General features: G+C 36.5%; 1 protein-coding gene and 1 long non-coding RNA gene across 8 annotated transcripts in view; one reads left to right on the forward strand and one right to left on the reverse strand.

Moving 5' to 3' along the window:
- BIRC6 (baculoviral IAP repeat containing 6) overlaps positions 1-27,651 on the reverse strand; it is a 174,355-nt gene that overhangs the window by 37,570 nt on the left and 109,134 nt on the right. For all 6 annotated transcript variants that reach the window (XM_032102542.1, XM_032102544.1, XM_032102545.1 and 3 more), the window contains 5 exons: positions 24,620-24,816; positions 22,177-22,477; positions 19,252-19,469; positions 16,791-16,955; positions 14,696-14,864 (listed from right to left, as the gene is read on the reverse strand). In XM_032102542.1, the coding sequence (XP_031958433.1) occupies positions 14,696-14,864; positions 16,791-16,955; positions 19,252-19,469; positions 22,177-22,477; positions 24,620-24,816 (1,050 nt within the window). The remainder of the gene's footprint in view (positions 1-14,695; positions 14,865-16,790; positions 16,956-19,251; positions 19,470-22,176; positions 22,478-24,619; positions 24,817-27,651) is intronic.
- On the forward strand, positions 4,664-9,396 carry LOC116441043. Of its 2 annotated transcripts, XR_004238855.1 has the most exons (3): positions 4,680-5,532; positions 6,660-6,902; positions 9,317-9,396. It is a non-coding gene; the product is annotated as an uncharacterized LOC116441043 (long non-coding RNA). The 2 variants fall into 2 exon arrangements; XR_004238854.1 differs by lacking the exon at positions 9,317-9,396 and having other exon boundaries at positions 4,664-5,532; positions 6,660-8,939.

The raw sequence follows: 27,651 nt of genomic DNA on the forward strand, positions 1-27,651 counted from the left end.
ATACAGTAGAGCTGAAAGTACAAATTTATAATTTGTACTTTCAGAAATCTTTTATATTATTAACCAGTCAAATGGATAATCAGTTTTGACATTTAAAAAAATTCTGTTATAGTTCTAATCCAAAAGCAGTATCTACCAGAAAACAGTCTGCTACTTTAAATGCTTTGAAAATACAAGTATATATTCATATTCTTTTGCAATAGGAAATAAGAGATTTCATAGGCAAATACTTTCATCCTCTTATTCCAAAACTATTTCCAATAAAGATGACAAAACAGACGAAAGAAACATAGCAAAAGATGCTGAGATCGCAGTAACCTCTAGGTTTGTTTTGTTTTTCAAGATTGGTCATCTGAAAACTCAAGACAGACAAGATGAGCTCTTTCTCAGATGGTAAGATGCTTTAAGGACTTTGGAGAAAGAAGAAGTTGGTGTAGTACTGCAGTTCCCTGAGAGTCACCCGCCTGGACTACAATCCCTACTCTGCTTCCCCCGTGCTTGCCCAGTTAGGACTCAATATTCACGTACCGGACTCCTCTAACACAACAAAATTTATGAAGATGAGAACTCAAAAAACTGATACTTGAAAACTCTAATACTCCTAGAGAAACGTGAAGCCTACACTCAAACCAGCGTGAAAGAGTAGTCCCAAAAACCTGCTGTCTTTGATTAAAAAACCCCTCTTGAGCTGCAGAGAAAAGCACTGAATCTGAACTGAAGCATTCTAAAAGTTACTAACCACTTTATATAAAGGTACAATATGAAAAATGAAGATTGCCCAGTGTCAGAAGGTCACCACACACAGCTGGGGCTGAAATCCTCACCTCTAACTCAGGAACATTAATCAGTCACCAACTTCTAAATTGCTTCAGTACATGAAGATAGTGATTTAAATACTTCTCTCCGAACAAATATGTGACATGTCACGGGACATCTTCCAAAGGCTTTTTCTAAACTTTTACTCAATTGTCAAACTTACCACTTTTCTTGACAAAATAGCAGTGTCAATTCTGACCATGATCACAGGAATTGAGCTTGACCAGTATGAAGAGAAGCTGGTGTTGAAAGAGGTGTGGCAGAAGAATTGGTACTATTTCACATTCGTTTAACTGACTTCTTAACACAGAACTACTTCAGAGCAAGTGGCAGAGACTGGGACAAGAAAATTTTTGCTAAGCGAAAGCTGTCAGGTGGGAACTGACTAGAGAAACTTCTGTAGTTACTTATGAGAGAATTCTGAATTTTTCCAAGGATATTTTGGGTCAGCAGCTAAGTTACAAAATCAGGAAAACCCCCAGACAGCAGCCAAAAGACAAGGAAGTTCCTCAGTCAGAAGGAAAACAAGATGTAGCATATAGCTGAAATGTCAAAATCAAGTAAATGCTGAGCTGAAATATATAGAAGAGCCATGAAAGAGAATAGTAAGAAAGCTAAAAATAACTTATGTTGCTTCAGATGAAGGACCTGAGTCCTTCCTCTTTTTTCACCAGAAGAGTACAAAAATACTTTGAAACCTGGCCATGCCTATCACTGCTGACTCAAGGGCATCACACATCAATCTGTATCATAAAAAATAGGCTAACAGCACCCACAAAGAAAACAGTATCAGAAGAGAGAAAAAAAAAGAAATAAAGAAAAAACTAAAGGAGAAGGAATGTGGGTATCCACTTATTGCTTATGCTAAACCAGCCAGTTCATCCTAATTTGTGCATATTATTGCATCTCCCAAGAGACACAGTTTGCTCTATTGTTCTGCAATTTAACTTAAAATCTATCAGACCTCATAAAGGGAAGTTTTTGGAGGTTGTTCAAGAAGAAAACTAGAATGCATCACCTACAGGATACATGTGCTACCTCACTTCACATAATTTTCTGCATCTTGGGGAAAATTCAGAACAACTACAAGGGAAACAGTCTTCATGGACAACTGATCTTTTGGATTTCATTACAGCATTTAAACATAAATAGACTTTTAAGTCTAGACACTATCTGACTCAAAACATCTATTTTAATGAAAAAATACAGCATATAGAATAATTTCAGTGTACACAAAAATCAAAAATTATATTAATTCATAAAAACACATGAAGAAAAATAAAACATACACTTAAGAGAACTTGCTCTTTTTGCAATTTTGATGCTCTGGGTGTACCACATTACTCGTAGTGGTAGTGTATAGCAGGATAACGATCATCGCAGCATCAGGACTGTAGATTGTTGAATTTATACCACTGAGTTTTTACAAGATAGCTTGACAACTTCCCCTGAAGTGTGAGTATCTTTAAAACATGACATACATTTGTATTGCCTAAGGTCTATTCCCATGCAATAGAAGACTTCAGTTGCAATGAACAGAGTGACCTCTAATCAACCAAATTTGTCCTGCTCTCAGAATACCACATAAATCAGTTACTGAGGAGTTGCCAAAGTCTTACTAAGTGCTTGAAAGCTCTTCCTAGATGGAAGTAACAAAATTAAATTTAGGCTGTTTTTGGATACCAGTGTCCGAACTCCAAATACTATATAACCATGTAATGGTCACCCCAAAACGGGTGGGTTTATTACTGGCATCTATAAAATGTACTCCCAGGCTCTTAATGTTATTTTACACAAAATGTAAAGTATCTCCCCATCTTTCCAAATATCATCAAGTATTATGGATAAATCAAGGCGTTTTAAAATCAACATATATTACTCACTTCACTCATGTGAGAAATCTTGCATGAAATTTTCTCTTCACACTGGAGATGCATTATAGCTATAAGGAAGTTATTTGTAAATGACAGCTTCCACCCAACATGGATGAATTCCTTGAGTTTCCTATAACTGACAAATGTTAAGTCTGACAACCTTTATTTGTTTCTTCCAAAGAGCAACTCTTTGCCACCACTGACAGCTTAAGCAGCTACTTCCCCATCCTTCTTACTGTGCTGTGCTAGAGATTTACTTTTGGCTGGGTCTGTTTCCCAAACCCATTCATGACACGTCCACACAGACACGCATATCGATGCAGTGGCAGGACATCAGGGAGAAACGCCGTCAGACCATGGCAAACACTGCATCTGAACTGCGGTGTGCAGGAGGCACCTCTGCCCCTCACCTGTGTGCAAAGGGAGCACCGACACATTTGTTTCCCGGGGTTCACCATAGCCACTGACGTGCCAGTTGCATCACAATTATAAAAACAGCAGATCACTATGAGACCTCAACCACAGCAATAACCAAGCCAAGAAGTGTTTCGGGATTTTTTTGCTGCTCTCTGTGGGTACATCGTAATTAGCTGGTTATTTGCAGTGGAGCTGCAAATATATCATTAATCTTTAAACAAAATACGCACATTGCACTATTTCCCCCTTTCACAAAGGAAAGGGTTTGATTTTGAACATGTGAGGGTTAAAACAGTACAGTGGCTTGAAAATTCTATTATTGCTAGGTGCTCTCAGCAAGGTGAATGGTCAGAATACACAGGTGAAAATTCCCCCTTTGTATCTCTGAATGGATCTAAATGAATACAGAAATACATTCAAGATACAGAGACAAAACAATTCCAAGAACAACAGAAGATGAAGCAGCCTTTTCAGAACAAGGGAAGAGCTTGAAAGGAAAGATCATATATACATATTAGAATATATATTTAAGTAAGCTATGCTGGAGAGATTTAACCTAATTAGTTAAATCTTCTAGAGTCAAGCAATTTCATTGAGGCAACATAACTTTTGGGATAAAGGGGAAATCATGTACAAGTACCATACAACTCACAATACTTCAAACATGGTATTTGCCATTAAAATAATGCACATGCAAAATATGCAGTTTTGTCTATTACTAAGAAACTAACACATGTACTTAGACACTTTGGAAAAATAATGAGGAAAAAATGCAATGTAAATTAAGTTGAAAGTGGTAGAATTCAAAACAATGATTTTACTGTCTTCTGCTTTCTCTATAAAAGATGATTCAACACTGAATTTCAAATATTGCCTCGTAATTCCTAAAATATGCTGTTCTGAAAAATGATTAAGGTTTCCCATTGTTTGAACTTGATCTAAGTAATTGTATTTTGATTTTTTTGTACACATATATAGAAATACATTTTTGTACATTTGGGTTCTGAATTGCTTGACATTGCAAGTATTTTTTACAAAACAAGTTTTCCGATATATTTAAAATACAGCTGCATTCATAGCAAGAAGCTGTGCTACACCAATGAAAACACACGGCATTGGTAGCCTTCATAGATCAAAGTGACTGAATAAAATTATTTGAAATACAGTTTCTTCCAGAGGTTATTAAAATTGCGTGCTTTTTTTTAATCTGAAGAGACCGGGAGGAGAAGACTTTGCAGAGTTCTCCCCCCTTTGCAATTGGGCAGGAAAAAATTCCCTCTGATTTAAACAGGAAAAAAATTGTGTTGATGCTTCCTATGAAATCAGAACAGGATTATTTTTAAGTGTTTTCATTAATTATATGGTAACCTGCATTCTTTGGGCGGTGAATAAAAGAGGAAAAGCATTTATTTCCCATAGAAACAATTGCCTGTCAAACAAAGCATAAAAAGACAAAAGGCAGAAACACTGTTTCAGCTTGAATGCCTTAATGCCACCATTTGTCATGCAGCACTTCCTCAGAAAACCCCGAAGTACAGTTAACTCTGCTCCTCTTTACACACTTTCTCCGTTGGTACAGGATTAAAATGTGCCGGGCCTGACGATGAAACAGCAGAGCCATCGCACATTGTTATGCAACTCACTGTCTGCAAGGGTGGCTCGTAGCTCCTTCTTTATTCAGCAAGTGCCAAGTGCATGTTTAATCAATGTCACAGCTCACCACAGTGTGCAACTAAAGCCACTGTCATTCCTCTCTTCAGATTTGCCTGGCTGAGTTATGCAATGCTCCGAAGAATACCTTGGAATTCTTTCCAGAGGGTCTGAATGCAGGTGTGTGACAGCGTTCACACTACTGCCAGCAAAGCAGACCTCTTTTCTTCCTTTTTCAGGCTGGACTAAAATTACATAGTGTGACTGCACGTAGTTCGCTGCATTTGGAATTACAGCATGTCAACGTAAGAAAGCCTCTTCAGACGGCTGCCACAAAGAGTAAATCAAAGGCTGGGTGTTTCTGAAGTCTTAATAAATAAGTAAGTATAACTGAACAAAACCAGAAGCTGTTTGTATTTTTTAAGACAGAACAGAACAGCATGCATTTTGTCGCTCTGCATCATCTAAGGAAAAGAATCCTCAATTTTAATGACAATTAGTCAACAGCGAGGATCATTATTGAGAAAGAGCTTTACTGTTTTTTCAACTATACTCGCTTTAGTGGATTACTGAGAAAGAACACCACTCATTTGGAAGATTCTGCAACATTATTATCCTCACCGATAAACTTCTTCATCAAGAAACTGTTCGTGCTCCTATCTGGTCTGTCTGAGAGAGCAGAGCAGCCCCTTCATGAAGATAAAAGCCTGGCTTGCCACTGAATCGACGAGTAAGAAGCATGTCTGATGACATTTTATTCCTGATGCAATGTAGGGTAAGAAATACCTTTTTTCTTTTAAACCTTTCTGTAACATATGCTCTGAGCTGATGACATTAATTAGACTCACAGCAGAAATATGTTAATCTTTAATGATTAAAGCCATACGCCAGGAGAGAAAGATGCTACTGCACTATAAAATGTGATTGTGTACCTTCAGTAAATTGGAGTGATCTGAACTAGTAGAAATCCCCATCAAATTTCTGATCAATGAAGGTAAAACAGCATAGCAGATCATACAAGATCAACATACAAGATCAACATCTCAGTCACCAATGAACATAATTTTATAGGGAATATGTTTCTAGAGGATATTAGACTGTAAATTAAGAGTACGAAAGCAGCTAAGTAATAGAAAACGACCTGTCAACCTCACTTTTGCAATCAAAAAAAGGTAACAAGTCATATATGCATCTGTAAATGTCTACTCGAATTCTTATATTGCATAGAATGTTGCTACTAAAAAAGTACTATCATCCTGTGGCATACTGCAGTAATCAACATATAGAACAACCACCTTTATATTTGAAGAGACAGACCTTTTCTGTTAAATGTTTACTGTTGCATGGATGTCCAAAAGCTGATCTATTAAACATGAAAAAGGATAAGATCTCACTTGCAATTGCCTACTGGGGGCTCACTGGTGAAAAACAACTGTGATACTGTATTACGGAGGCATATTTCCCATGTTTGAAAGCAGCAAGTACCAATATTTTTAACTGGTTTTGTAGTGTGGCAGTTAAATATTTAAGAAAAGCTGAAAATGCATATAACCTCCCCAGGCATTTCAGAGTATTTGACAATGCTCACATACCTGCTTTCACCAGTTTCATCTTTTATAAGGAAACAAATTAGCTCACTAAAGACAAATTTTAAATGTCTTTTGTAATAAAGCATATTAACTGGCTTGAAGCAGCAAGCTGTTTTTCACTCCTATCAATCTGTACCTACAGAACGTTTATTTTTAACATGGACATGTGCACACAAAAAGAAAACAAAAGACATATACAACTCAATAAACAGCATCAAGAAATGTTGTATGAAGAGCTACAGAATTGTTTTTAAAAAGATCAAAGCTTGCATGTTTGTCAGACCAGATTTACCATTTGCTTTCTTTTTTCTAGCTAGCTGCCAGAATACTGGTGAAGGTATTTGCAGGAAAAATGGGGACCTCTGCCATCACAACACTGGAAGATGTAAAAAAGCGAGAGGAGAAAGAGGAAAAAGAAGAATCTATTTTAGCACTGCTTGGGATTATTGGAACTGTGCTCAATTTATTTGTTATCGTTTTTGTGTACATCTACACTACACTTTGATGACATTTTTGAGTATCAATTGCACAGAACAAAATGCAAAGACCTGCAATGGTAAGAATTGATTTCTAAATTCAAAGCAAAAAACCCACCACTCTGAAAAGAGTATCAGAAACATTCCAGAGTGAAGTGTCTGGCTAAAGATGCTGCATCAATGACTGCAAAGCGTACCTATGAGCCCAGCTAGGGTGCTAAATTACGTAAACGAAGGCAGACAATATACAACTTCTCATTGGTAACAGATGAAATCCGAACAGAAGGATCAGAGATGGCACCGTTTTACTGCCAGCAAACAAGCAAGACAGAAATGTAGGCAAACAATGAAAATAATCAGAACATAGAAGGAGATAAACTAAATATATAAATAATTATAAGCAAGTCCCATGCTTTCTATGGTTTTGTGCAGTATGTCTCTTCATAGCTGAGACCAGAAAACAGGCAAAAGGGTTTTTTATTTTTAGGCCACCATAATTTAGGCTTATAACTTACACTAATGTATAATAAGTGTGGAAACAGGAACACTGTTATACTAGAAGTTGTAATATTATTAACGAAATTTTAACTATTTACTATATTCTACAGCATTTTTGTTAGTCTCGTGGAAACCTGAAAAAGGTTAGATTTTCTTGCCTTTACTAAATCTGTCTTTGAAATCATCATGCTATAATGACAATGTGCTTTTCTAATTAAAAATACTTTAAAGTGGTGTGAAAAAATAAAGAATAATTTCAGTACTTCTTTTAAGACATTAATAATTCAATGACACACTAATACATATTCTCTAAATGAAAAAAATCTTAAATTACATTTTCTATATCATCATTTTTAGAAGGTGTTTACCAGAAGCCAAATACAATTCTCATGTTTTCACCCTGATGCTTATTTTCAAGTAAAACATATCATGCAAGGATTCACAGTGTTGCATGGAAAACAGGTTTAAACTTTGTCTAGAAGACTGTAGTCTTCCCTTCTGGACCAGGTACTGAAGACATTTTCCCTTTGTGCACTATGATTGAGGCCCAGAATTGCAATTCTTAAGCATACTTCATGGAACACACGATTTAGCTACAGAAATTAGTGAAACAATATCCACATTTTAAATTAAATCTACATATGCCTTTAAACTAGATCCAAAGCTGCAGACAGTCTGAGACCATACAAGTTTTTGTATACATGAATGTATCTCACATGTACCTATAAGGAAAATTACTTTTGAGATCTTAGGATCAAAACCTCATTAAATAAACATGAAAAAAGTAAAAATAAACTGATTTTAATAAATACTTTTCTTACTATTACATGTGCCACAGAGGAACAACAGAGCAGCTGCATTTCTGAAAATCAGCTCTATTTCTTCTAGGCTACAAAACTACATCCAGTTCCTCCATAAAATGACATGCGAAAAAATGCATCCCTTACAAAGGTGATAGCTGATTACTGTATAGAATTTGGAGACTGCTAAACCAACTGAGCCTTTGGAAGTCCCTTTGAAACCAATACATGCATAGAATAAGGTCAGAAATCTAGACCAGAATGAATGTGGCAACAATATTTCAGTGAGTTGCAGAAACACACTGTAACACTGATTTATGGACATATGAGGTGGAAGATGGTATATTCTGGTTTTGCAACTCTGAGTCAATACTGGCTCAACTAGAAGAAATGATAAACAGAGCTGAGACTGCACTGGAAGGAAGCACATGCAGACAAGAAAATTTAGTTACTAGCAACAGTCTTCAGCAAGTCTCTATTAAATGTATACTTATTTTCAGTATATGAAGCACCAAAGCATTCTATAAAACTAAGCTACATTCTAGAGGAGTTAGGTAGGTTACTAGTGTTTATTTAAGACTACAGAACAGGTATTACCATTATTAGTTTTTCCATGTACTTCTTATATCTACATACTTACGGATATTATTGCATTAAATCTCATAATACAAGGCTATTTGAGATGGGTCTCTAAAATGAAAGATTACAAGAACCTGAAAAGTGAAATTCAGGTAGAAATGACTGCTGTCTATTTTGATCCTGAAGTTATTTAAAATTTGTCAATTCTGTGAAATAAATAAACAGTTTTATTTCGTATCATTTCAGTGCATAGCTCTCTTCTCAAAATCGTGATTCAACTAGTACATCAGCATTACAGTGAAACACTGCACCTTTCTTTGTAAGCTTTTCAACAGCAAAACAGACAAAAACCAATCCCAAAATTATAACCCAATGTGGCAAAGGGTCAGCATGATTCTTTTACCAATGTATGAGCTCATGAACATTAATGAAGGCTAGGAGAATTTTTAATTTCAGTAATTATATGCTATCTAAACTGCCACTGTACTTCTAATTTCATTTATAGCAAAGGCTTGGACCCTTAGAGGGAAGTCACAGGGTAACATTATCATTAGATTGCCTCAGCATACGAGTTACATTTTGTTTTAGAACAGCAGTCTCATGTTCTCTCTTAACAGGTCATACCTGTGGGCTATACTCCTGTGGACCCAAGTCTAACTTTAGTTAAATGAGCTCTAATAAACAGCTTTGGGACTTACATGTTTAATCCAATATATGCTTAAGAATTTCACCAACAAAAAGTATTTTAATAGCAGCTACCTCTCAATATACACAGCAAAAAGTCAACAGTCTAGGGAAAAGCAGAGTTGCACGATGATTCAACATTTACACTGCAGCAGTACCATCACACCTTCAACGATGGATGAATAAAGAGCTCAGTGTATTTGCCTCAGAGTACTCAACATACTCAGTTCAGCGGGACTGGACTACTTGGCAGAAAGTAAAACACCACCATATAATGCCTTGAGAATAAGTACGATTGCGTGTAGTTCATGGTCTGAGGCCTGAACAGTATGACTTTAATGGACTCAACTAACACAGGTACATCAAAAGAGGCAGAAAGAAGAATGCAGCACATTCACATTCAACAGATTTGGGCACAGTACTTACTAACAAAGTTCACAATGAGGTATTTGGCAGAAAGATTAAGCAGCACAACATTAACGAATCCACAAGTCCATGATGTGGTAGTACTTGGTAAACTACGAAAGGTGCACTGGAAGCAAATACTGGACTCTTATCAAGTGGAACACACTGGTCAGTAAAGACAATCCTTTTGGCAAAGCCATCCCACAGAAATGCTTCATCTCTTCTCAGCAGCCAAACCCAGGGAAGACTAAGCTCCTATAACACTACAAGCTATGCTGACCACATCACACAGCATCTTTGTCCACCAAAGAAGGAGAGGTGGGCTAAGAAAGGAGTATGCAAGAAAACCCCAGCTAAAATTACAGTATCATCTGCTTCCTGTAAGCCTGGAAATTCAAGCAAGGAGAATTCAAGCAGAATTCTGCAACTTGCTATGAGGTCTGTTTTCCAAAGAAAAGGTGGTAACAAACCCCTCTCCATATACTAGTTCAAGGACAAAGCAGTACAAAACTGTGGTTTTTATCATGAAGAGACTATCTAATATTGCGGTACTGACAAATCCCAACTTCACTCGGCTTCTTACTGTTCAAGCCTATTAAAAAATAGTCCCTGTCCTAAAAGTGACTTGATTGTCCTTCTGTTTCATGATGCCTTTCCACTGCCTTGTCTCTGTAAATCTTGTTAGCTACAAAGACTATTATAAATACTGCTTTCTCATGTCCCACTTGCAAATACTAGCTTGTATTCGTTTCCATAAACTTACCAGTCAAATAACTCCTACGAGTATCAGCAAAAGCAAGACCTTCAAGACAGTCATGTATGGTCACACATTTGCTGGGAGCCACTTGTACAGTGCTAATTTTACTGCTGTGCATTTTGTTCAAGAAGATGAGTGTTCACATATTTGGAAGAGTCCCTACAGCAGCAATTATTTCAAATGAAATGTGCTGTATACAAGACAATAGTGAAAAGGTTTTACATGACAGCTCTTGGTGGGAAATGTGCATATATGCATGGTAATGAATATGTGCTAGATGTTCCATGATATAGAAGTTAAAAACCACATCAATTTTACAAATGTAAATGAGTTAAGTCTTAGGAATAAGCACAGGTATAATAAAAAAATCTCACTGTGTTGCAAAAATAAACTTTTTTCATTTACAGAATGAAAGATAATAAAAGCCACAGTAAAGCCATAACAAGACATGAAACAAACACCAAAAAAGTGATCAAGAAATGGTGAGGATTACAGCAGCTATTGCCCCTGGTGATGAGAGCCATCTTGCATGCTAAGGAAAGTTCTTCAAAGACAGATAAACCTTCCTTCTCTTCAAGAAAAAAGCAATTACAGAAATTAATTTAAGTGGTCAGTTCACAATTTTCAAGGACTTCACAATCACCTCACTTTGAGGCAGACGAAGCTGCAGAATGTATCAGAGCAATCTGGTTTGTACTGATCTGGTTCAAGGTGAGGTTTCTAAAAGATTAAATGTTATGTGAGCATTGCTTGTCTGATCAATATTCCTTTTATCTCGAACTATATAGATAACAATCTTGTCTGCGTATGTTTAGGGCAAATTAAGCAAAATGCCAAAATAAACTTAAGCAACAAAAAACCCAGATAGATTTACAACTGTGACATGGGCCAATCTGCCGAAAGAGCTTTGCAAGCTGGATGTGCCAGACCTGTAGCTAATTGAACATGTGTAAACAAAATACAAAATTCACATCAATACCAGAATACTTACTGTCTTATACTACCACAGAGTTACCAGCCTACTGTGCAATGAAAGGAAAGACCATGCTTGCAACTTCATTGCACATACCGCTTTATCAAAACTTTTCCCCCCCTTAGTTTTATGTGTATGGTAGATACACACAGATACGTGAAGATCACTGTTATCCCAACAATTACAATGATACCTAAAATCTAGCAGAATACCTTAAGCATAAAGGTAACCTTCAGCTGGTCCCATCAGTACTCATTTAAATCTGAGAAAGTTATAGAGTTGCTGAAAATTGCTAATTTCTGTCACCATTGTGCTGGGCACAGCTTGTTCCTGCTCAGGTGCCAGAACCTGAGAACATTCTGTTAGCATTCTAGATGCAATATCCTAATTTCTCAGTCCAGCATGTTACAGGAAGAAGACAGTTACCTGCTTCTTCCACATAAAAGTACATTTTGACAGCAGAAGTTGCACCAGTCTGAAAATTAGAATACCATATATGTGTGCATTACTACTGATGATGCTCTCTCTTCTACTCTCCATAGGCTCCCGTTCAGGCCTACTAGAGAAGAAACCAGTACTCAAGATAGTTAAGTCTGAAATTAGACAAAGCTTTATCAGGAAAGACTCAAATCTGTTCAACTACATTGCACTGGTCTTCAAGGTTTTAAAAAATAAAATAAAAATAGTAGTAACAATGATAAAATAATCTCCGTATTTGAAATGTCTGAACTATAAACACATTAGGTGAATTTTTCAGTCCCACAAGCACTGTACCAGAGCCTAACATAGCTTCAGAGCTTCTCTTGTATTAGCTATGCCTCCTGACACTCAAAGTCAGTGACACTGAGAGCCCCCACATCACGTGTAACTTGCACTCATTAATGTGAAAATTATCTGTCTGCCTTTCAACTCAACAGTACTTACTGCACTGGAATTATGCCCTCTTATCACTAAGACAAACTGTTTCCAGGGATTCCTTCCCAACTAAATGCATCTGGCTCAAATATTAACAAAGAGAAGACATTCTTTCCAGAAGTCATCCTTCTTGCACACTTCCCTTTCATACTGCTATCCTATTGTGCTTCCAAAAATGAGCTTGACTGATGCAAGCCTGCAAAGTTGTTATTTTTTAAATCCAGGAGAACATTGTTAATTGTAGTGTTATATACTTTTGAACAAATACAGCAGGAAACATTTACATTGCTTGGATCAATCAAAGGATAACCACCATCAGAATTTACAGTTCTAAATTCCAGTAGAAATAACCCCACTCTTTGTGAACTTGTAATAGAGTAGTTTTCATTTTTTTGTCTGAAAAGCGAGGTTTTGCTTTGCTTTAATACAGTTTAGCTACTACATTGCTTGCCCTTTCCTAATTGCTAATGCACAGGCACAACGTTTCAACACCTCCTGCCAACCACAAACAACAGTAGTTCAGCAGTGGAAAACATACCTAAAATGAACATGTCTCACCGGAACTTTGCCTTTTCTTTGTACTTTGGGAAAACAAATGCTCCCTGAAAGCCAAACTAGTCTGAACTTCTTGCCACCAGCTACATATCTCATCTCTTCTATCAGTATCTGACTGTTCTTTCCCAGTTAAAGGTGACTTACACAGACAGATACATTCTTCTGTTGAAAACAGCAAAAAGCAATTTCAGCAGCTGCGATTCATCTGTAACTCAGGATCAACTGCTTCATCCTTTAGATAACATGGCATTTTTGCCAGGCTTTTCAATGACTTCCTTTTCCTCAACAAAGAAGAATTTGAGTATCTGTTAGAAAGATTACTTTATTCTTTTACTTTACCATTTCCTTTATTGTTTTACATTGTATTTTCTATTGCAATAATGAGCTTGGTCTATCATTAGTTCATTTTCCTCACTGCAGTATGTGCAAAACAGAACCAACAAATTCATTGCAAAATTAGGGTGAGGTGTCAAACTGCACACTAGCAAGTGAAACATCTTTGTATTTTTATTTTTACTGTAAGACCCCAGCAGACTTTCTGAACTAGTTCCATTCCATCACACAAGATTATGTAATACCCTAGTTAGTACAAATTAAAAGAGCCACATTCTTGTTCTAGTCCTAAGTTGCTTTGCAAATACTTAACACAGGAATGATTTCCTTTTTACCTCTAACATAAAATATATGCTGCAAGTCAAGAAGCTATAACATTGTTTCCTGAATTCACATCATCACACCCTCCAACTGGCATCCCAAAGAACTGCAGTAATGGGACAAAGACATTTATCAGTTGCTTCGAAAATCGGGCAGGCAAAAGAAGCTCCAAAACCAAATTACTCAGATTTGGAACAACTCCTCCAGATACTTAAGGATTAAATCCATCTTTAAAAACAAAGTAACTTAATAAAAATCCAACCGAAGGCTCATCTCCATACTAAAGCCTGTCATCTAGTGAGACTGAACATCAATCACAAACCCAGTCTGCTGATTTTGCCATTAGCTCTGCACAGGCATTTGCTTAATTCATACTGCTTCGCACCACCTCATAGAACTGAAATGGTTTCCCCAGCAAGGTACAACAAACCAAATGAAAACTATCAAAGCATCTTTGTTTTAAAATTATGAGCAGAAATTTAATGAATTCATAGAACTCATTTGTTTTTGCTTTAAAATACCCAACAATTTATTTTGTTCCTATATGTTTGAAATATTCTGCAGTTCTGGTAAGAGGCTTATTTCTGTATTTCCTAAATAAAGGAAAAAAAGCTTTGATTGAAGTAGAATTGCCCTACTATATGCAACATTTACCAAATTCAGGCATACATTTCCTCAAATTTCTTTAAAATTAACATTTTTCTTCACAGTAAGTTTCATGGTCTTGTATAAAGTACTCCCTCTCTGTGTATTTTCTGTAGAAGAACTAACACGTAAACTTTTCAGAAGAAAACACCATTTTCCTGTTGGTTTCAACAGCCAAAGAAGTGAACTTCAAATTTAAAGATATTGCAACAAACGTGAGCATTTCAACAAGATCCTGCCAGATGATTCTATTTTATTTTGTTTTCTAAGGTTCATGTGAATGTCCCATTAGTAAAAATACTACTGGCAAGTGTACTGAAACTAGCAAGAACTACCTATTGCTTCTACAAAAACTCATTTGACAGAAGTAAGCCAGCTTTGATTTTGAAGGAGACAAGGGCACATTACCTGAGTCGTTGCGGAGGTACGATGACATTGCTGGGATGAGGCAAGACTGACTGAGCAGCTCTAGGAGAACGGATGGAAGAGCACTGCTGTTTTGGCCTCTCCCCTCATGGCTGGTTTGAGTCTCTTCATTTGATGTACTCCCTGCAGGATTTATGTAACTGGCAAGAACCTGAAATACACCAAAATATTTAATCAAAACTGATTTATTTCAGTCAAAAGAACTTTGACTTTCCTTAAGATACATGCTCTAACACTTCACAGAATTTTGCAAATTCAGTACTGGTATTAATTTCAGCAGTCCCAAAGATGTTTCAGAAGAATTTCTATACAATTACTAGATTATTCCAACTTTGGCTAATGATAAAATTAAATAACTATTACAATTCTGAATGATTTTAGGAGATCAATTAATATGAATTTTGACAAACCTGCTGGAGTTACTCAAAGCAAGTTTGCCAGCTCAGACCACAGAGACTACAACTGACCAGTCCCTTTCACTTTAGAACACCAAGTAGACCAACTAGCAGTTAAGACTTTTCTTCAACTGCAAATGTTTCAAATATTTTTGTAACTTCTTTGGGATGGGACTTCAGAGTTTCAAGATGAAACAGTAAGTTATGGTGAACACAACAGTCACCTGGAGGAACAACTACTCACGAGTACGGCTCTTATCTGAGTAAACAAAGAGCAGCCTTCCCCTTGCTGATGGTGGGAAGGCACCTCCTGACTGCACACCCAGCTGTCTCAAGGGCAGCTGTGGCTGAGTTCACAGGCCCTTACCATGTGTTGTAGTCATAAGCATTTCCATGGGTCTGATTTCTGCAGCTGTACTCTCAAACTAAGTAACTTGGAGGCTTGACGGGCTGTATTGCTTGAAGTCCCAGGGACTCTATTCACCTTTTCACCCCCTTCTCTTTTCTTTCATTCTCCCTCTTTCTTCTAACCTCATTACCTGTGGTATTTTGCTGCAGCATCTTATCAGCACTCTGTAGAATAGAATTTCTCTAAACCTTTCTAGAGCAGGGACCAAGGAAAGCCTGCTGTACAACTGACTGACATGTTCAGCAAAATACTACTTCCTTCAACTGCTGAGTGCCCTAAGCAAATGCCTCCTTACTTCATGACTTACCACATTCACAGCTAAACTTCTGCCTGGCAGAATACAGAATACTGCCTGGAAGCTACGCTGAGATTAATTTAGGTGATTTTTCTCTTTCTTGAATAGAAAAATGCTTTCGGATTTTATTTGTTGTACTTTTGCAAGAGATATGATGATTATGCCATCTGTGACTTAACTGACATCAGAATGGTACCTTCATCAGTCAGGGTGTGGGCATTTTCAGAATTTCATCTCCTTTGTGCTCTAACCCCAGCAGGCTAGCTAATGCTTTTGAACTGCAGGTTCTGTGAATTAAACTTTTGATGGCTAGATACAATCTCATATTCCCTACACTGATCCAAGATAACAGGGATTGGTTGGATTTCATAATGGACTAAAAAGCCTGATTATGTAGGATTTTTTTCTCCTTAGGTATTTGGAAGACATCAGAATTTTACTAAGATCTAGATGTATACTGGCAAACTACTATTGTCATGTAACTGACATACTCAAGATTTTCTAGTATATATGAGTGAGATTTTGTTATATTGGCATAACACATTGATGGACACTAGTGTCAACTATGGGCACTTCCTTAAAGCAGAGCAAAAATATGCAAGAAATGAACAGGTAACACTGTTTGGTACACAAAACAAAATGCCTATTCCCCTACCCCTCTCCTTTAATGGACAGTCTTTACTTTTGACTGAGTGCAGTGCTTTTGACAGAGGTGTGTGACAGCTCAAGGGAAATGCCTGGTTCACTTTATCTTCAGAATTCACACTGAGGTATTTTATGCAGCAGCCTACTGACATCTGAAAATAGCCTCGCTCAAAATATGACCTATATAATTTTCCATTAATTTAGTTGTTCACAAATAACTTTTGCCCAAAATATTATAATTACTCTGCTATGTGACTGACAAAACTCCGGTTTTCCTATCCAGTCCTAATGCTTTAAGTGCTTCTCATTAATCAACATTTCATAATTACACACCTGTAGAAGGCAGGTCACATGCTCTTCTTCTAGTCTTTGCTTAGTCAAAGCTTGTTCAACATCCCATCCTGAAGCTGTAGAGCCTGTTCCAAAGCCTGTACCCTTAGCCCAGTACAACTGCTGCTCCTCTGTTGATGCAGTATTGTGTGTACTTGACACCTGTGGCTAAGGTTAAAAAAAAAAAAAAAAAAAAAGAAAATCACAATTATTTCATGATTTCATCTTAGCAGCGTTATCTTTAAAAAGCCTTTGTTATGCAAAAGAATGTAATCCCAGTTTATTAACTTTATAAAGATATCACCAGGATCCAGTGAAATTAAACCTTTCCATAGGAAAGACTGCCACATATATGGAGCTCTGGTAAAGGTCAGCAGTAAATTGTTGAAAGTGGTTCTTCAATTTGACCAGTACTGTAAGCCCTTTGTTGTTCTCTTTTAAGATACTATTACTGCTTAAATGATGAAAGGTATTAAAATGCTACTTAATCAATATAATTCTAAATATCGCAGCTCTGTAATTATTGCTGTTTAACACCTAGTCAAGTTTAATAACAGAATGAGATGAAAGGGATGTGAGTGGAAATGTTATCAAGAGAACAGAACTGAAACACTGAGATGCTCAAGTATTTGCTGATTTTGAATAAATGCTCCAAAACAGCAAGAGGAGTAAGTTACGTGTATAGCTCTGACACGTGATCTCTGTGTCACTAAAATACACACTACCTCCTTAAGAGGGAGGAACGGACGCATCCTTAAAATTTTCTGAGAGAGCATTTTTCCAGCAGTGCTTGCACAGCTTTTACCAATGGTCTGCCTCAGTGATTTTACTAACAACTCCAATATTACTCTGCTTAGCCCTCATGAAACTGTGGAAGCACTTACACTAGTTTTTGAAACTTAGCAGGTCATTGGTGAAAAGAATGTAGAAAAAATTCTTATAAGCATTTTTTAACCGATGCTTTCCTATTTACATATTTAGCACCCTAAACAAGCAACTTGTTACTTTCATTACTTGGTGACAATTAGCTGGAAACCACACCATGCAATATTTTTTTTATGGCTCCAAAAGGTTTCATTTTCTGTTCAGATCTTCTTCAGTGACATTGTTAAAGATTGTATTTTAAAGGAAAGAAATTATGTACGAACAAACTGCAATGGTAGAAGAAGTTATCACCTGTGAAGTATCATACTGACAGTAGTCTGGAATCATCTTTTAACTTTTACACTGGGAATGTAATGTGTCTTGGCGATGAAACAGCTGTGTGGTTATTTTCATGTAGACATTACCCATTACATCACTCCTGAACATGTAGTACCTTTAACACTCAAGAGGACTGTCATAAGCACTGAATTAAAGCACTTAAGGGAGAGTCTGGCCCCAGAAATACAAGCCTCAGTGCAGGCCTGATGGATCTCTCGTTTCAAGCTACCATCTATCACTTGATAGGCATGAATTATGAGAAAGCAAGCTATTTAAGGGGTCATGGTATTATTGAAGCAGAAATAAGAATTAATGGTTGCCCTTTCCCTCCAAACATGCAAAAATGCTAAGGTGTTAATGTGTCAGCAGCCTGATACCCCATTAGAAGTAGAATCTCTCAGCTACCCCTTGGATTTGATTAGCCATTAAAGTGAATTATTCTCAGGCACAGCTTCATCTCTTGGCTTGCTCAACGTTCATCAGTATCAGAGCTGCTAAAATACAGACAGACCTACATTTTGCAGCTACTAATCCATATTCAGCCACCAGGAACTGTTTCATGCAAGACTCTACCAAAACAATGCTAAAGAGGGAAAGTCATTAATGGTTTTTCTAAACACTTTTATAGACAAGTAGTACATTATGCAGAAATGGTAACTTACAATCCTAAAAACAAAATCAGAGTACACATATTCTGAATAGAGGGTGGTATAATATGGGAAATACCGTGAAGTAAGTTGGATTTTTGAGATTAATTTGGGATCTTGAACATTATGGAAAATTTTTGTCTTGAGATCTCATTTAAATATCAGTACAAAGACAGTAACAAAAATCATTTCATTAATTCATTAATTTTCACAACTCATTTATATTTGTGAAGCATTTGAAAGGAGAGAGTTTGTAACCAAGAGTTTAGATGATGGGAATGTTAAATAAGGTCATGAGGTTGTGCTATCTAATGGGTACTAAAGAACCACCATTCATTGAGCATTTTGCCTGTCCTGAATAAGAATGTCTTGTGAAAGAAACTACACCTCAATGCTTCAAGACAAGCCTTCTTTCTCTACTTTCATGAAAAGCCTACTTTCAGGATTACTATGTTTATTTGCAACATGCAGGGACAATTACCTAATCAAGTATTAATAATTATTTTTAACGTCTGCAAAAATTAGGCTACAATGAAAGCAATGAGATTATTTTCTTTTTTATAGTTAAAACTCTTAGTACTTCTGGGTGGTACATAGGGTGCTGATAAGCCTACCTCTGCCTGGTTGGGACTAGAGTTGGGCACTCTTGGTGCGTGGTGGCTGAGAGCAGACAGACAAGCCAGGATGAGATGGATAGCCCCGATCTCCAGTGCCATCCTCCTCAGCAGTACTCCATCATCAGTAGTCAGCGGCGTCGTGCTGAACAAACTGCGCAACACATGGAAGGGCAGAGTGGGAAGCACGTTTGCTGAAGGAGACTGCAGGATATGACCTAGGTTGAAGAAGAAAAATATCAAACCCACATTTTCTTTCAATAGTTCAATACAGCCTATTAATCTCTGCAATAGTTTATGAACATACAGAAATCTACTAAGGACTTAAGCATTCACATACAGTAAAGCTAGCTAATACTATGTTTCACTTCAAAAATTTTATCATGAGGAAAGTGTAGAATAAAGAATGTTTCTTCATTTTATTCATGGATTTGGTTAAGAACCAAATTTTGAAAATCTGATTTGCCATTTCCAGGGAGAAAACTGGTTTGGAAGGTGGTTTTGACTAATTTTTTTTTAAAATACATATATATTTTTAATCATTCCAAATACAGCAAGGTAAAGAATGCATGTGATTAGCTTATAGCAGCTCAGCTGACAAGCAGCAGTAGTAATTTATCATATGTAGGATTCTTTTTTGGTATTCATGTGCCCAAACTGTGCATTAAGTCACTGACACAAACCAAGTTTCTATAGCTGAATACATGATGAAATACTAACATAATTTTAATTAGATGAGTTGCATGTATTAATTTTGTGCTACAATTACTTAAAATTTTTAATCCCTTTGCATTACGAGGAAAAATTTTCTTTTAAAAGCCACATTCAAATAATGGAGTGACCTATCAATGCATGATACTCAGATATGGGAAACTGTCTCATTTTTTTCCTATATCTAACAATACATTTCACATTCCTTCTCCAGTGCATACATAAATAGAGACAACTGGAGATGCTTCAAACAGTGAAAATACTTTAAAATAGCCAACTCTGTCCAGAAGTTTGCTTCCTATTTTAAATATTTTATTTTCTCCCTCACCCGTAAGAGTTTATCAGCTATATCATCAACCAGAGATCTAAACTGAAATACATTACAAATACATATGCCTGAATTTGTGTGTATATGTATCTACACACACATATACATACACATGTCTTAATTCATATCTATCTGATACTCTTTGTAAAGACAGTAACAAGAAAGGATCAAAAGTCCTCTGACTGGGATCGTCATAAATAAAATCAAAACCTTCTGGAAAATAAGTCCATCTGATAGAATTCCATAACTGCAGGTATAGCCAAATCAAAAAAGAGAAAATCTAAACATTTGCCCATTATTTATCTTTGCAGACAACTGAATCCATGTTTAATCTATAAGCCATGGATTTATAATTGCAGCTCTTCATATTATGCAAGAAAGTAATGAGAGTCTACACATGTGAAAAGCTGCATTTCAAACAAAAAAGGAAGATACTAATAGTTTATACACAGAACTAATGTGGATTACTGTGTACAACTGAACCCAGATTTTGTAGAGTTGAATTCAGACATTTGGCTTAGGGAATAGAGAAACTGACTGTTTAGTCCAGCTAAAACAAAGGCTATGAGGGAATGTTATTCCCATCAACAAATGCATTGGAGAAAGAAGAGCTATTGGCCACAGACTGCATAAGAATACAGGCTGAAAATTAAAGCAGCCCCTACCCATCAAGAAAATTATGTTCTGGAACTGTATTCCAATAGCAGTAGTGGCTGCACACACACACACAAAAAGAAAGCAACCCAGATTCTGAAGGTCTCTTTATAATAAAAAGAAAAAAAGGATATCAAAATTGCCTGCAGCACTAAGGGAGTGGGACTACTCCAGAAACTGCATATAGTTCTTCAGTTATTTAGCACTCAAATTAGGTGGGTGTAAGCAGCTAGATTGAATTTTTATTGCCCAGTTTATTCTTGTCTGTCCTGCACCTTATACTGTCCTGCACCTAAATACCAGAGAAATAAAAAGATAAACAGAAGGGAGGGCAAACATGACTCTTGGTTTTCCAGCTGGTCTTACGAGGTCCATGTTGCACACCACTCTAGAGAGTGCTAAATAGAGACCAGCTTCTGATGATTGCAGCCTAGAAAAACCAGCACTCTCTTCAAAGTCATAATCACAGAATCACGTAGGTTGAAAAAGACCTTTGAGATCACGAAGTTCAACTGTAAACCTGACGCTGCTGAAGTGCATCAGTGCACAATACCCAATGAAAGGAAATGCCTTAAACATACCAAAACACATTTCATACACACTCTTCCAGTTTTTCAAAATAATAAGAAACACAAATATTAGAACCATATGCAGAATTCCAGGTTCATTTGCAAAGACACTGACAACTAATTTTGTCTTGGCTTGTCTGTTTATTCACTGAAGAATATCCCATTTGTCCCTCTGAACTCCTACCATTTAAGGTAGAGCTTCTGCTTAGGCAATTTAATCACCACAATATTTAGATCTTACTCCCCTTTTCTAGAACAGTATTATTCAGTGGTTTACTCTCCATCTGTTGTAGCTTTTCTCTTATCCATATTATTCTGCATTTGGTTGCAGAATTATTGGATGTTTGCTCAATTAGCCAAGCATATCCAGCTACTCAGACCATTCTGTCTGAAAGTAGTCATCTTGACAGTGTCACTGTATGTTTTATCAGTGCTTATTCTACAATTACTCTGACATGAGATGAGAACCCTTGAATACTGACGATTGTGATAAAACTTTGCCAGACAGAATTTAATAGAGACAAGAGTTTATCAAAGATGCCCGCAACGCAGTTCTGCACAAACCAATTCTAACTTCCTGCTAAAAACAATACAGTGCAAATAAATTTAAGTAAAATGATCTAGCTGTTGTCTATAAAGAAAGGTAATAATTACAGCACATACTTCCTTCACCATCATCTGTAACTCCCAACACCAATCTCAACAGACACTGAGCATGTTTCCGTTCTTTTAGCAGCACCTCAGCATAGCCCGGGAGACGGAGAAATAAACCAAAGGCAGCCAAAGAATGTGCAGGTATGGGAGACATAGTCTGGACTGTTGACTTGATCGGTGGAGGTTCTGCAGCGATTGTTTCTGGTGCTTCATACACCAATTCCCCTGATTGTTCAATGGTAACCCATTCAAACTGATCGCTGTCCTTCTGTTTTTCCTGCGTGGCTGACGTAACCACTGGAGTGCTCACCTTAACCAACAGAAACAACAAAGAAATTTGGCGGTCATTCAGTTAAACCCTTAGACAAAAATTTTATTATAGTTAGGATCTAAAACACATGCAATCTTAATGTAGGACACAATAAAGAAGTCACATGAAATACTCTACCATTTGCACATACAGGGACCACGCTAAATGGCTGAAAAGGGCGTACTTGTTGCATTTTCAATACACTGCTAGGAAGTTGTACCTACACAAGCAAGCAAACTTATTTTGCCTATCTAAAATCCTCAGTTAAAGTGTGTTGCTTAAATACAGAGGCATAAGAGACACAAATTACTCTGAAGTAAATACAAGATTAGTTTATATAGCAGACTGTTAAATAAGAAATGACCCTTTTATTTTTAACATTAAACAATGTGAACATAAGTATTTAATTTTTAATTACATATTGCAAAAAGAAGAAAAATTAATCATAATGCCTTTAAAAACTAGGAATAACTTCAGGTATCTTAGCAGTCTTGTAGCAACTTGTGATCCTTTTGAGCTTTTGATTGATTTGGCAGGCTTTATTACTATCATACTCTAACAGAACAGTCTGTTTTATGACCAGAGGACTGTGCAGTCAAGCATTATGATGGGAATCAGAGCTTAAGAGGGTAGTAGCTGTACAGTGCCCCAAGACACAATCAAACAATTTAAATGAAATTATAACACCGAGGTGCCTCTCGTAATTAAACATCACAGAGGTTTCAGGCTTTCATGCTATTCAGATAAACTGATTCCATCATATTTAGAATTTTAGTACTTATTACCAGACTGATCTAAACTGGAAAAAATTAATATAAAAAGCCTTTACAGAATTTATCCAGAATACCAAATTCCTAATTTCAAGTCAAAGCCATGTTTTGCAGCATTTATTCCAATTATCTTCACATTAGGAGAATCAGAAGTACCAGTGACTTGGAGAAATATAAAAGTCAAATTAAAGAATTAAGGATCTGGAGAAGTCATCAGTCTTAACTCTGAACAGTCTATGTGGTATTATTGTATTTAATTTTTTTTATGGATCACAGAATTCTTATTCAGTATTTGAATCTAAACATATATCTCAAGCTAAGAAATTGTGAAAAGACATTAAGTTCCCAGCACCATAGAAAAATAAGGAAAAAAAGGAATGAAATTTCTCATGGTCATATGTTACCTTTCACATGTTGCAGAGTTCCACACTTCAGTTTTCTTCAATACAGAGTACACATTATCCCTCTTGGAATTCATAATACACTGTTTATGTAAATACTTTTCCTTAACTTGTAATTTTTGAACTGTGTTGGTACTACACCCCTAAGGCTTTTGTAGAACTATTTACAAAGGATGCATGCTAATTACCCAGTCTCACTACAAGGTTCTTATGGTTGCCATAATTTGACAGTCAGGGTGCTGTTCAGCACCCTTAAGTCATGATTAATTCAGGTTCAAAGGGAATAAATATTCTTTCCTGTTAGGACTATCAGCCAAAAACTTTAAAAATATAGTCAAATACGATATGAATAATTCGTAGGTTATTTTTTCCCTTTTTAGCATTGTGTACCTAGAACAGCAGCCAAAGGAGTAATTCCACACTAATGCCACTACTGACACCTTCGAAATGCCTATCAGTGCATCCAGAGGAATTATCTATATATAAGTATATAAAGAGTAACTATTATTTATTAATATAAATATAATTAAGATGATACCGTTATTTATAATAATAAAATTACATCATCGGCTTTGAGAACTGAACTTCACTTAACCATAAAAATATCTATGAGGGTACACTTACATGAGCAATTGACTGATAAGCAAGTATGCCTTTACAGTACATCAGCAACTTTATTTTACTGCACCCTCCAAGGTATTTCACATTAACAGAAGCAAGGCAAACAGCAACCCTCAATTCATGCTTTAGTCCCACAAGGGCCTGGCTACTCAGGCAGTCTATGACACGGACAGGGAAGCACATGTATAACTGGACAGGGCTGTGGAGTTAGGCACTTGCCTATTTTAAAGTAGCTTCCCCACGTAACTGAGAAGTTAAACTGAACCATAGAGAAATATAAGGAAAATACTGTCCTTAAACAAACAAAATACTCTCAGCGTGTTTTCCGACATTTATTTTTTTCCACTCACTTGCTGAATTACGTCAGGATAAAGCATAGGGAGTCTCTCTGCAATAAGAGCCAATCCACCCATGCCTGCAAAAACTTGCAGTGGAGACTGAATGGGACAGGTTTCAAGAAGTGATTCATCTAGAACTGCATCCATACACTCATCCCCAGGACTGATGGCTTCATCTTCAGGGCAAGGTCCCAGTAAATCTGCATGCTCTACAAAAACACAAACGTAAAGGAAATGAATACATATCATTAGTACTGTGTTTATCTCTTTGTCTTCACTTAAAAGTGGACGACAAAAGTAGTGGCTTCTTCTGAAGCAAAGACTGAGCCAAGAACCTGAAATGAATGAATGCAAGAATATCAGAAGAAAATAAAAGTGTTAGTGGTACCTTTTGCCAGTGACAGCAGATCCATGTCAAACTTATCATTATTTGTACAGGGCTACATGTTAATTATTAGAATTCTATGTATTATTAGAATTTGATCTATGCCTTCAAGACTTTGCTAATTTTGGAGTAATGACACCTTTTAACAATGCCTTTCATCTAGAAGTTAAGTGTAGGTTTGTTACTCTCCAATAAAGAGTTTATAGCTGAAGAAAGGAAAGATAATCTTAACCTTAAATTAGTTTTGCTTCTCACATCTCCTCTCTGTGAGGTGTCAAAATGTCCCTCTGTGAAAGCTGTGAAATTTAATTCTACTCTTCCTCATGAAAAAAGATCACGATCTGGATTTCTTTCTACTTGCCTCCATCCTCCCAGTTTATGACTAAGCACCCTAATATTTTGTACAACAGACAAAAAAAATCAACATTCTATGCACTGATGCACACAGGTATATACAGAATATACTGAACCTTACCACAATTCCTTATTGCCAAAAATAAACCCTCTTTGATAATTGCCACAGGCAAACTTCATTTTATATATTTTATATATTTAATCTAAAAATCTGATTTGCAGATTATATTATTAAACAATATAATGCAGGGGTCCTCCAAGTCTTCACAGTATAGCCATGTCAAAAGGCAGGAGAGAGAAAGTGGTCTTACTATCTCTTCGCTGTGAGCAGTCTGACACCCACAATAATCCATAGTTATACTCCAAATACACAGCACACGGGCTATTATTTATTATATACTTGTAAAAACACAGAAGCACATTAAAGAATAACTCATGCAGCTACCAAAACAAATTTCTTATGAAAAAATTTTTAAACAGCAGACACTGCATCTTTTAACAGATATTTCATCTTTTAAAACTGTTTCTTCTCTAATTTGAAAGAGAATAGGAAACAGCAGGTCTTTCCCCATCCTAATTCTCAACTTTTAAACATGCAAGAAACACCATTTTACAAGGACATCATGGATATGCTGTGGGAGGATCACAGTGCTTTGGAACTATACGATCAAAGTGTAAGATTGAATAAGCTTAGATCAGGGATATGTAGGAATATGTACATCAATTCATGCTAATTCAAACACACAGACTATGAGAAGTCTGTCTGTCTGAAGAAGTCTTTCATAGACAAAGAAAAGGTGACAGATACTTTCAAAGCAGGATAATCTTGTAAGAAAACATTCAAGCCTAACACTTTCAGTACATACAGCTTTGATGTCTACTGCTCTTAAGGACACAGGCAGAAATCTCCTCTGTGGAAGTGCTCTTTTTCCCCAGAGATAGCGGCTGAGGGTGTCACAAACATGCTGCTATCAGCAAGGAACTGCCTTCCAGCAGACATATGGAGGATTCCACCTCACTGGGCTGAACGTGATTTGCAATTCAATTGCTTGCAATGGCATGAATTGATCAGACCACAAGAAATGTTAAACATCCTTCATAATGATGGTTTTAAAATAAAGATTTTGACAAAAACCCCTCAACTCTCAGTTTTGCAGTGTAAAAAGCTGTAAACCTTCCCAAAGGAAGAAAACAAGAAATTAGGAACACGGAGATACTGACAATGCACAGAAAGCTGCTTCTCTGGAAAAGCACTTGACAACTAAGTTCTCAGTGAGTACGGCTATAGGCAGATCCTTTCATTGTGAGTGCAAATACAATATCATCTTCAAATTCACACAAGGAGTTACACTTAAACATGCTTCTCAAGTCCTTGCTTAGGTTAACCTTCTTACAACCCAATTTAAGCCATTTCGCCTCCGTAAATATTTTCCAAGTTTTCAGTGAAGTCATGCACTTCAGCTGTGGAAAACTGCTGATCTCAATGGCAGCGAAGCACAAAGAAAAAAATGTTAATAAATGGCACTTTTCCTCAGGTAGTAGTAAATGCAGGACTAGAGACACCTGTGAAGCTATAAAATCTATACAGCATGGATGGTGTAAAAAAACCCCCAGTCTACTTTAAGTAGCAAGTAAAGAAATACTGATAAGTAAGAATGATTTCTCTAGATACTACAAAGTAGTCATGAAAACGCAGTAGCTCTGACCTTCATTATTGCTGAGTGGTGACTGTGAATGTAACTAATTTTTGCTGTATAGCACCACAGATCAATGGATCTGTAATGAAAAACTCAAATTTTCAAAAGTATTTGTCTCAAGTTTAAAAAATAAAGTGCCCAGTAACTTAACAAAAGTTCAGAGGGCCTTTATGTCTTCACATGCAGCTCTACTACTACTGAACCTTCTCTAAAAATTTGAGTTTTATTCAAATAGTAAAGTATTTATTGTAGATTTAGAATTTAAATAAAGAGCATAACTAAACAAAAGTATTATTTGAAAGAGATAGGTCTCTCAATAGTGTGACAGATATGTATATCCAGATACTACATGGAGTCATGAAATGCTTATTTCAAATGAGACATCACGAATTTTTTTTTTCAACGCTTCTGTTTCTTATCTTTTCTAGAAACAGACTATAAAGTGAACAGTCATTAAAAGAAGTCCCGGTCTTAAAATAACTGAATTATTAACTTTGGAGTTCCATGCTGTGTCAGCAGGCTGATGATCAGCAGATCACAATTATCTTAATTTCAAAGTCCCGTTACTATAAGTCTTGCCTAAAGAAATGATACAAAAACATTTTAGA

The sequence above is a fragment of the Corvus moneduloides genome, chromosome 3, assembly GCF_009650955.1.
Source record: "Corvus moneduloides isolate bCorMon1 chromosome 3, bCorMon1.pri, whole genome shotgun sequence".
NCBI classification, from domain to species: domain Eukaryota; kingdom Metazoa; phylum Chordata; class Aves; order Passeriformes; family Corvidae; genus Corvus; species Corvus moneduloides.